At 40.5% G+C, this 11957-nt stretch overlaps 1 protein-coding gene across 7 annotated transcripts in view; it reads right to left on the minus strand.

Annotated features, from left to right (window-relative positions):
• PCNX2 (pecanex 2) overlaps window positions 1-11957 on the minus strand; it is a 326649-nt gene that overhangs the window by 269805 nt on the left and 44887 nt on the right. For all 7 annotated transcript variants that reach the window (XM_045297999.1, XM_045297998.1, XM_045297997.1 and 4 more), the window contains exon 5: window positions 8629-9918. In XM_045297999.1, coding sequence (XP_045153934.1) covers window positions 8629-9918 — 1290 coding nt within the window. The remainder of the gene's footprint in view (window positions 1-8628; window positions 9919-11957) is intronic.

Consider the following 11957-nt stretch of genomic DNA (forward strand, 5'->3'; position numbering starts at 1 on the left):
CTGAATTACAAATAATAAACCGTACGGTTTTCTGCTCTCTCTCTCTCTCTCTGCCAGGCATCCCTGTTGACAAGCCACATGGAGATACACTGATGGAGCTAGAGCCCTGGAGCGGGAGGAGCCACATGAAGACCCACACCAGCGCTGAGATCCTTCCATCACCACTTGATCTACAAGACTTTCTACCCACTGGCCTGTGCTCTTCCTGCAGTCGGCATTATTACATGGCTGCTTGAGTCTAAAGAGGAGTTTTGGGACTAGTATTGGACATAAGGGCTAATATTGGACGTATGGACTTGACCTGGACTGGGCTGGGATGTTTCTCAATATTCAATTGCTCTTTTACATCAAGCTCTTTCTTATACACGAGTGTCTAATGAATTTGTTTCTCTAGTCCACCTGGACTGACATGTTACAAACCAAAAATACAGAAAATTTTGCAAACCAAATCAGGGCCAACCTGCATCATCGAGGGGATCCACAGACAGAGTGTTAACTGTTCCAGTCAGATTTATGTCTTTGATCTTCTAGACTCATGTCTCCAAAGCACCCTGTGTAGTAGCCACTTCCCTCCCTCCCACAACTGTAGAGAAAGGGAGTTCTCTGGAAGCTTATTACTGATGTAGTTTTAAATTACTCTTAACCCTGCCATCATTCAAATAAACATTGGAAACCATTTGATGTGTATCACAATGTTTTTTCTGTATATAAAATAAAATTATAATGCAGATATTATTTTATAAGTATTATACTAATCTTAAAGCATCAAAAACATTTGATGTCATTAAATACTATTCTACATTACTCATAGTGGTTATTTAATATTTTGCTGTTACAGGATGATTTATGTAATTAAACTTAAAGAGTTGCTAGAAATCAGAGTCAAATGATACTGTGAAGTTTTTTGTTGTTGTAAATGTAGGCTGTTTTCGTATTTGTTTTTCATAAAAATGTTTTCATATATTCATGATTGTAGTCTTAGAAAATTCTGAAAGTAAAGCATCTGTATTAAAAATAAGACATTCATTTGTTTTAAAGTATTTTGATTAAGTATTTGCATGTGATTTTTCCATAGCTTTTAACTTTAGGATCTCCTCAAAGTTTAAAGATAATCCTAAAGCCATTTATGAAGATAGACAGGGCTAGAAATAAGGGTTTGTTGGAAAGAATTGGGAAATCAGACCCTTTTGCAGTTGCGTTCAAGCCCAAGCAGTGTTTTCGTCTCAGGCAAGAGAAAGATTAGGAAACAGTCATGTGTTGGTTAATTTTATGAGTCAACGTGCCCAACGCTAGACGAATTGCTGTCCTATAATATAATCCAGCGTAATATAATATAATCACCTTCCACATTCTTTGTTGGTATAATGTAATCAAGCCATCAGATCCAAATGTAGTTTCCATAGAGTATAATCTGCTTTCAGACTGTAAATAGACATGTTATAGAACTTTCACTCTCTTGCTCTCATTGTTGTGCACTTTTTCTGTCATCTGACCTATGAATCATGAGAAGTAAACCTCGTGTTTCAGTCTGTTCCCTAATCAACATATTTTGGGCTTGCCAGAGTGTGTTAAATTGGGTTGTCTAAAGAAAAGCAATGACACTCATACATGAGAAGGCATCCCAACCCAGTCTAACTCAAGTCCATGGATTCGAAGCTATTTGGGACCATCATCAGACTCATGTAGCCGCAGGCCAATGGAGCAGAAAGGAGAAGTGGGAAGCAGATAGATCAGAGGCCAGTGGATGCAGAGTCACGTAAACTCAAGATTCGTGGAAACATGGCAGAATTACGACAGCTCTCCAAGTCAGCAGCCCACAAGAGGCTGCTCCTTGGGAAAGACAAATGGCCCTGGCAAGGAGGAAGGGGAAGGGCAAGAGGGAGAAGTTCTCGATCTCTCTTATTACAAGGTCACACTCCAAGGAGGCACCAGCAGGCTGCCTGATGTACAGGTTGGACTCTACCCCCACACCTTTACACAGGTGCAGGTTGACATAAAATCTAACTACCACACTGATCCTACAATCACATGAGCAAAGCCCTTGCAGTAAATGTCTCTCTCTGCTTCTATCTATCGATCAATCAATCGATCTTTGTATACCCTAAGACACTTGTCTGTCAGTTTGTCATACAAACTGAAAGTGGACATACAGCAGAGCTGACAGATGAACAACAGACTATGAAGAAGGAATCAGCCACCCACTTCGGAGGACACAGCCGCTGAAAACTTTATGCGTAGCCTTTAAACTTTGTCCCCTACTGAGACTCATGAAGGGAAGCAGAACATTGTCAGCAAGTGTGCCAGAGGATGGGCTCCTGGGGTCAGAGGGCACTCGAAATGTGACTGAGGAGGAGCTGCTTTCTCAGAGGAGAATCGACCAGGCTGACACGAATGGAATAAAGCCTTGGGGATTTTCGTGTGTTGCTCATGCACAATTCAAAAATCAGTAGGAAGGCGGGGAGGGGAAACAGCTGCAAAAATCTACTAACAATCAAAACGTGGAATGTATGAATTATGAATCAAGGAAAATTGAAAATCATCCAAAAATAAATAGAATGCATAATGATTGATGTCCTAGGCATTAATGAGTTAAAATGGGCTAGTGTTGGACATTTTAAACCAGAAAATCATATGATTTACTATGCCAGAAATGAAACAATCAACAGGAATAGGGTTGCACTCGTTATCAAAAAGGGCATTTCAAGATCTGTCTTGAAGTACAGTGATATCTGTGATATGATTGTATCTATCCATTTTTAAGGAAATCCAATCAATAACACTATTATTCAAATTTAGGTACCAACCACAAAAGCTAGACATATGCAGAATTATTGGCGACTGGAAATATTGGCAAAAGTTGGAAACAAAGAGTAAGGAACGGCAGCTGGAAAGTATGGTCTTGGTGAAACGAATCTGAAGATGGCATGGTAGAATTTTGCAAAACTAATGACGTGGCCATAGCAAGATTGATTTTGAAACGTTCTTTGTGACAATGAATGCAACATCATTCCTCTTGATTATGTTATTCCTGAATTACAAATAATAAACCGTACGGTTTTCTGATTCAAAATGGCCAATGCCAGTCTAATTCAGCTCAGTAATGCCTAGGATATTGATGTTTATGTGTTCCACTTCATTTTGGATGACTTCCAGTTTTCCTAAATTCATATTTTTCACATTCCAAGTACAGATGATTAACAAGTTTTTGTAGCTGTTTCTTCTTACCTTTGAGCCATCCCCCATTAGCAAATAAAAATCCCAAAGTCTCCACTCCCACAGACTTTACTCCATTCATGTCACCATGGTCGACTCTGGTCCAAGAAATCAGCTCCTTCCCAGTGATATTTGAGTGCCCTTGGACGCACAGGGCCCATCCTCTGGGACTGTCTCTGACAAGATTTTGCCTTCATTCATTAGGCCTCCGTATTGGCAATGGTTAAATGCTATTTATTCATAAGGTTTTCAGTGGCTACTTACACTGATGAGGGCAGCTGATTCCTTCTTCATGGTCTGGAAACTCTGCTGTGTGCTCACATTGGGTGACTCTACTGGCATTTGAAATATCAGTGGCATAACTTCCACCATCACAGCAACACACAGCCACCACAGTACATCACACTGACAGAAGAGTGGTGGGTTCAGACTCACAGTTCTTCAGCTAGGTTTGATTATTCATTACAATGGCCACACAGAACTCACAGACAATCCTCACATTATCAGCTTTGGTAAAGAAGTTAACAAGTTGCAAATTCTCAGGATACAGGAATTCAGACAGGAAAGTTTCTTCTTAGCCATGCTTGCACGCAAGTCTCTCTCTGGCCTTTCAGCCACCTGACTCCTTAGCCTTTGCCCTGCTCAAAAAATGTCACAAAGTCCTTTTAAGCCTTCCAATAAATGTTCAAAGGCTAATCATAAGCCTCACTCCAAAGGCACTCAGCTCTAGCTCCATGGGTAAGAAAGCCAAGATTCTCCAATTATGGAGTTGGCACCCCACTCCACAAGCCAGCTTCCTATCTAACGGCACATAGCTTTAGAACTTACTCCATCCCCTGGAAAATCTACTTTTCTCTCTTATCCTCTGGCTACTGGTACTGCCACTCCGCTCCTCTTCCTGTTTCTTTTCTGGTGTCATGGCTGTCTCATGGATCAGGTAGGTTCAATGTGCGGGGATCTCAGAATCCAAAACATGCATTCCACTCTTGGGCCTTTTTAAAAATTTTTATTGTCATGTACTTCATATATGATACAATTTAATCACTCAATGTATTAAGACTTAAGTCATCATCACCACAATCAATTTCAAAACATTGTCTTCCCATCCTCATTATTGTTAACACTCCGTTTCCCCCTATGCTCCCCTGCCATGCCCCGAAGCAATGATCCATCCACTTACTGCCTCTATAGAATTAACTATCATGGATTCTATATAAAGAAAAGCATACAAAACAGACAGGAAGAAAAGAAGCAAACAAACAAATGATTCAAACCAACAACCACCACTAGACAAAACATAAAAAGAAACAGTCAAAAAGAAAGCAGAAAATGTTAAAAACTGAAACAACTTTGAATAGGTGGAAAAGGAGATCAGATGATAAGGCATTACATTTTAACCTAACTGTTGTCATTAGGTGCCATCAAGTTGGTGCCTACCCTTCTGCACAACAGAACAAAACACTTCCCCGTCTTGAGCCATCCTCCCAATTGTTCCTGTGCCGGAGCCCACTGTTGCAGCCACTGTATCAACCCGTCTCATCGAGGGTCTTTCTCTCTTCTGCTGCCTCGCTAGTTTACCAAGCATGAGGCCCTTCTCCAGGCTCTGGTCTTTTCTGACAACATGTCCAAAGTTCATGAGATGAAGTATTGCCATTCCTGCCTCTAAGGAGCACTCTGGCCTTACTTCTTCTAAGACAGCTTGGTTTGTCCTTTAGCATTCCATGGTACTTTCAATGTTCTTCTCCAGCATGATCAATTCTTCTTCAGCTTTCCTCATTCAATGTCCAACTTTCACATGCTTATGAGACAATGGAAAATACCAGTTGGACAATTGCACATTTGTCCTCAAAGTAATATCCTCGTTTTTCAATATTTTAAAGAGATCTTATGAAACAGATTTATACAACACAACACATCTTGTGACCTCCTGATTGATGTTCAATGAGCATTGATTGTGGATCCAAGCAAGACAAAATCAAAAAGTTGGTTTTTGACAACTTCAGCCTTTTCTCCATTTATTATGTTATTTATTGGTCCAGCGTGAGCATTTTAGTCTTCTTTACATTGAGTTGTAAGCCACAATGAAGGCTGTAATCCTTGATCTTCATCAGCCAGTGCTTCAATTCCTTCTCACTTTCAGCCAGCAAAGTTGTGTCATTTGCATATCATAGGTTGTTAATAAACTATCCTGCAATCATAAAGTCTCATTCTTCTTTATGTAATCCAGTTTCTTTGTTCAGAATACGAATTGAATAAGTATGGTGAGAGGTTACAACTCCAACACATGCATTTCCTGATTTAAAAGCATGCTATATTCCCTTTGTATGTTTGCACACCTGCTTCTTGATCTATGTATAAGTTCCAAATGAGCACAATGAAGTGTTCTGGAATTTCCATTCTTTTAAAGGTTATCTGCAGTTTATTGTAGCCTTTTCATAGTCAAGAAACACAAGTAAACATCTTTCTGGTACTCTCTGCATTAAGCCAAGATCCCTCTGACACCAGCAATGATAGTCTTTGTTCTATGTCCTCTTTTGAATCTGGCCTGAACTTCTGTCAGTTCCCTGTCAATTTACTGCTGCAACCATTGTTGGTTGATCTTCAGCAAAATTTTACTTTGTGTGATATCAATCATATCATTCTATAGTTCGAACATTCTGTTAGGTCACCTTTCTGTGGAATGGGCACAAATAATCTTCCAGTCAGGCAAGGATAGTGAAACTTTGTCTCGTGTACTTTGGACCTGTTGTCAGGAGAGGCCAGTTCCTGGAAAAGGACATCATGTCAAGTACAGTAGAGGAACAATGAAAAAGAGGAAGACCCTCAATACAATGGACTGGCACAGCGGCTGCAACCACAGACTCGGGCGTTGGAACAATTGTGAGGATGGCGTGGCACAGCGCAGTGTTTCCTTCTGCTGTGTCTAGGGTCACTATGGATAGGAACTGACTAAGTGGCACCTAACAACCACGCAAGTCTAAAAACCTTTCCAATATATATCTTTTTACCTTTGCTCAATAATACTTTAGATTCTATACCATTGGCTAGATTAATACTACCATTATTAGAATTAGTAAATGCCTTGTGTAATTTATGTAAATTATTTCTCAATAAGCCGATAATACTGCCTTTAAAGTGAACCACATATACACTTTGTATATAGACATTAGCTATAGGAATTGATTTTGATCTGGCACTTAATCATAAGCACTAATGACAACAAGTAGTTCTTATGATGTGGCTCTGCTCAATACTTGCCCTCTTGAAGTGACCACTGAAGATATGAATGCTGTAGCAAAATATGATGAAAAATCAGATGATTCCTGCCTATCAGAAAGAATAGTGTCTGGATCCTACAGGTTTTTCTTAAAACTAACAGCCATCTAAATGAGGTAGCAGCTAAGTCTACACAGAAGTACACTAGCGTGTGTGATTCAAGGACTGCAAATAATAAAATCCAAGATTGGAGGAAAGAATGATATTAGAGCTTAGATTCTGAGTACCCAGTTTACACAAGGTTACAGATGTCAATAAAAGCCCAAAATCCATTTGCAGGACCCTACAGGGATTAAGCTTCCATTGAATTCCCCTGAGCCATTGAGCAGGGATGTGAATAGTCTTGCCCCCGGGCAGCGTGCATTGGAAAGTGGATCACTGCAGATACAGTCAGGTTAAAAGTCAACATCTTATCATTTTCCCCTTTGACTCATTTTGAATTTGAGTCAAATTAAAAGTTTAATTTAATTTGAGTTCTGGTTTCTATTATCTTCTGTTTTCACTTGGATTGGGGTTTTACTGTGTTTTATTTTGTTGTCACTCTTGGAATGGTTTTGTATGATTTTCTCTATATGAAATCCAAGGTTGATGAATCCACAGAGACAGTAACTACACTGATAGCTACTTGGTGTGGTGTCAAGGGGAATGAGGAGAAATGGGGATCTGATAATAATGGATTCAAAAATGAAGAATATATTCTGGACTTGGTTGTGGTGATGACTGCATAACTGTTTTTAATATATTCAATCACTGAATTGTCAGATAAGTGAATTCTACGGCAATGAAAGTGTTTTAAAGATGAAGAGTAAATTTCCAGAGCCACCACATTCAGAAGCGTCCGCTCCTGGCTATCCTGGAGAACAAAGAGTGGCCGGCAGGAGGAAATGACCCAGCGCTAAGAAGCACTATGAACCTGAAGTAAAGAAAGCAGTGACACATAATGTCAGCACAGCTACACAGACATCATATACCCCCAAAATCATAAAAATGAATGCGGAAATTTAGAGATTTTATCAAAACTTTAGTTCTGTAATGTAATTTTACTGGCAAGGAAACTGAGACCCAGAGTATTATCCTATCCATGGAGGTAATATATTTTAAATTATAGTTATGCCATTTAGCAGAGGTATCCACATGGGAAAACTAGTGAAAACATCTGAGTTTTAATATCCTCGTTTGTACAAAAAGAATAATATTGTCACTTACAACATAAAGTTGTAAGAGTAAATGAGTTAATATGAGGCTGACTGTCCAGTTTATCATTAAATCCAGGAAAACTTTTCGCAGTGAAAGGCAGGTATCCTCCTGGGCAAGCACCATGTGAGGTCACCTCCAGTTCATATAAGTAAATGACTTAAAATCGTGCCTGTTTTTTCATGGCATACTTAAAGAATTCTCCACATAGGATTTTATAACAAAATTCAACAGGAAAATTAGATGCACTTAACTTGCCTTATACTGAACTCTTCCAAGAATGTATTCATATTACAAAGGAAGAAACACTTTGCATGAGTCTTGTTGCTGTAGTAAAATACAGTGACTTATTTCCCTGGTAATAAATGACTTATTTCTCCTTCTTTCTAGGAAAGCAAAACATTCCCTCGTAGAAAAAGAAAACTGGTTACCATGGAGCCGATTATGACTTGTGGTAATGCCACAAGTTAGAGTAGAACTATTCCATTGGGTTTTTCTTGATTATAATCTTTATAGAAGCAGATGTCTTGGCATCTGTTCTACATCCACACTGAGTACCCGGGCAGGCCTCTTTCCATGGCTGCTTTTATAAGATGAAGGGTCAAGGTTAGCCTGACCTTCCTTTCCCACCTCAGACTCTGAGGCCATATTGTATGTGAGTGGGGCGGTTTGGATGGGTGTGAACTGCCAACTTTTAGGTTAGTAGTAAAGTGTACACTGTAGTACGTAGGGACCTTTCCTGGTAGCATATTACAAGTTTAATATACGCTCATCAAAGAGCTAAGTATTGGCATATTCATCAAAAAAGATTCATTACAAATCCAAGCAGCAAACAATTACACGATAGCTGTTCTGCACTGTGCAAAATCGAATCACAAGAGGTAAATTAGGACGAGATGCATTGACTTTTTGTGCTATCAGAACAGAACCGAGGCGAAGCCATACCTCCTAGAAGCCTGTGTTCTTTGTTCCACTCTGTTGACACATGCGGCTCATTCACAGCCACTACCTTGGACGTGTTCATTGATTCCAACAGGGAAACAAATTCTAAGAAGTGGGATTCATTTGGTATTTGTCCTTCTTTAGCCTCTAAGTCAGATTTGGAAGTCGGTATTGCTTTCTCTTTATCACTAAGCATTTCTGTAGAATTCTTACTCAAGAAGACATCCGTTCCACTATCCACACTGAGTACCCGGGCGTGCCTCTTTTCATGGCTGCTTTTAGAAGATGAGGGGTCAAGGGTAGCGTGACCTTCCTTTTCCACCTCAGACTCTGAGGCCATAGCGTATGTGAGTTGGGCGGATGCTTCGCTGTGGTCCTTTAGAACAGGGCAGCGTTCTTTTGTGACATCACCTCCTGCCGCAGATTCATAGCCAGAGCACTGATTGGAAGAAGCCTCTACTATCAGACTCTTTGGTTTCCTTTCATTCCCATTGCCTTCAGGACAAACAGTGCCTCCTGCCTCATCTTCAGAGAGTTCAAGGGTGATGACAGGAATTGGAACCTGCTCCCTGTTTGGAGGTCTGGCTAACCCTGGTGTTGCTGGCTCAGCATCTGACTTTGCACCAGTCCTCTCTGTGCGAATCACCTGGAGGGGGAGAGGATTTCCCAAGTCCGTCATGGAGTTTGAGGTACTGCTCATCGTGATCACAATCTTAATGGGCTCGTGCAAGCTCAATGGGTCTCCCGGTTGGGAAGTGTCAATCAAGGTAACAGCTACCTCACTACCGGAGTAGGTAACTTCGTCGACGAAGGGAGGGTCTACTTGGCAGGAAGGGCTCCTCCGGTCTTCTGCCGGTTTGGTAACGATGGTGTGACACTGAACGCAGCTGCTGCTCAAGCTCTCCCGAGGTGACTTGGCTTCCTTGATAGAGGAGCCCTTGGGGTGGTGTGTTTCTGGAATCAGGACGGAGTTCTCGCTGCCCCCAGGCTGGAAAGCCATGACTGTTTCTATTAAGTCATACTGAGACAAAGACAGTTGGGGCAACTTTTCCAAGGTGTCTTTTCCTGCCAGCCGGCCTGCAGATCGGTGGTGGAGAGGGGCCTGTATCATCCCTCCTCTTTCCTTCACTTCATTATTGAGCAGGGCTTCTGGGGTGGCTGACTTTGTGAGTATTGCTGATGTGGCCATGGTTTCTGGCATGTGCACTTTAGAAACGGGCAAGTTTTCCATTTTGGCACCTGGAGAGGTACATGGGACAGGTCCTACAGGTTGGTCATCCGATAGAATGAAGCCTGAAATAAACAAACAAATAGCAATTTCATTAGCTTCTGAAATGACCAAGTAATGTCCCAAAACTTAATAACAAAACTTAAAATTGTACCACAACAAATGTGACTAAATGTTAATTTTTAAGTATCACCTGCATCATAAAATTGTTCTTGAGAAGTCAGTATTGAAAGCGCAATTCAGATTTTTTGTTTTCCCAATTTTGTGCCCATGGGAGGAAACATGAGATCATTTCAATAAAATATTTGGGACTGATAATCAGAAAGAGGAGCCCCGGTGATACCATGGCATGATGAAAGCACTTGACTGCTAGCCAAAACACTGGGGGTTCAAACCCACTGGTTGCTCCATGGATGATCCATATGGTAGTCTGTTTTTGCAAAGTTTACAGCCTTGAAAACCTAAAGATGAAATTCTATTTGGTCCTAAAGTGTCACTCCGAGTCTGAATCAACTCGACAACATCAGGTTTAGGCTTGGTGACAATCAGAAAGATTCTGGCTCTGCTGTTTACTATGTAACCTCATTGCTATCTATTGCATTTTGACTCATAGCAACCCCTCTGTGGCAGGAGCTGTAAGATTGCAAATCTCTAGGGGAGTAGAAAGCTTTATCTTTTTATCTGTATAGGGGCTAGTGGGTTGAACTGTTAAGCTTATGGTTAGATTTCTCCAACTAGTCACTACTGACATTTTGAGTAAGATAATCTTTCTGCTCAGGGCTGTCTGAAACATTGTAGAATGCTTAGCAGTCTTCACGTCCCTCCCACCAGACACACCTGACCCCTGACACAATAAAAATGTCTCAAATATCTGCAGATATTGACAAATGTCCTGTAGAAGTCAAAATTCCACCATTAGAACCGCTGTCTACACTGACACCTCCTTATGTGTGAAGTGGGCTACTTATATCCATCAATCTTTCAAGATTGCATTAGTAGATCTACTAAGAATGTGCTTGTGAAACCAGCACAACAACCGGTGGCAAGCATGTGAGTGCCCGTGACAATAGTGACCACATGCCTTTGACACAATAGATGTTGTCAAAACATTCTAAATTGTATCTGCAAAAGAAGTCTTATTTAAGAGGTTGGTCAAAGGTGAGCTTTGTCCTTCTCTGAAGAATTGAAAGGTAGACATATGAGGTGGTGGTGTGATTGAAGGGGGAGCAGTAGGGCATGAGGCTGAGAGATAAGAAGATCCTTGGCAATAAAGTGACTATGTAATTTTCATTCAAACCAGTACATGTGGGGAAATGGTAAACTGATCAGAATTGTCTGGGGCAAAAATGGTCACCTTGGTTTCAGACTAGGGTTAAAGGATTGTATGTTCACTAAAACAGAAAGGGATTAAGAAAGTGACATGATTTTATTTATATTTTTAAAAAATCGCTATGCCTGTTATCTATGAAATAAGCTGTTTGGAGGCAAGAGAAAAAGTTAAGAGTGAGTTGTTGAGGGTTTTTCATTGTTGTTGATGGTGGTGAATTTTCTTATTGTTATTTTAACATTAAAGTTCATATAGAGAGCCCAAATAAGAGATGATGGTGACGTAGATTAGGGTGATAGTCGTGGACTTCACAAAACTGGAGGTAAAACTCAAGGAACCTTCATGGATGTCATTGGATAGAAATGCACTTGGATGGATGGTGGTATCCTGTGACAGAAGAATGTGACAAGAAAAAAACTAAGAATTCAGTTCAAAGCACTCCACATTAAACTTCCAAGAAGAAATGTCAAGTGTAAAGTTGGGTAGAGTTCTGAAGCTCTAGGTAACAGATAGAAATTTAGGAATCTTTAGCTGTAAGTTCTAGATGAGAAGGCTCTAAGCAGAGAGCCCAGATAGACGACCTTACAACACCCTGATATTTAAAGGTCATGAAGAAGAGTGGCCAGTGAAATAAAGCCACGAAGGTTTGGCAGAAGAAATGCCAAAAGGTCAATTTTAGAGGAGAGAATAGCCAAATAGGTCAAGTATTGCTACAGTCAGAAAAGATAAGGAGCTGTAAAAAAGTCCTCAGTACCATATGACTTCATATGAGTTGCT

Source organism: Echinops telfairi, unplaced genomic scaffold, assembly GCF_000313985.2.
Source record: "Echinops telfairi isolate 266 unplaced genomic scaffold, ASM31398v2 ScPeMD7_7424;HRSCAF=8462, whole genome shotgun sequence".
NCBI lineage: Eukaryota > Metazoa > Chordata > Mammalia > Afrosoricida > Tenrecidae > Echinops > Echinops telfairi.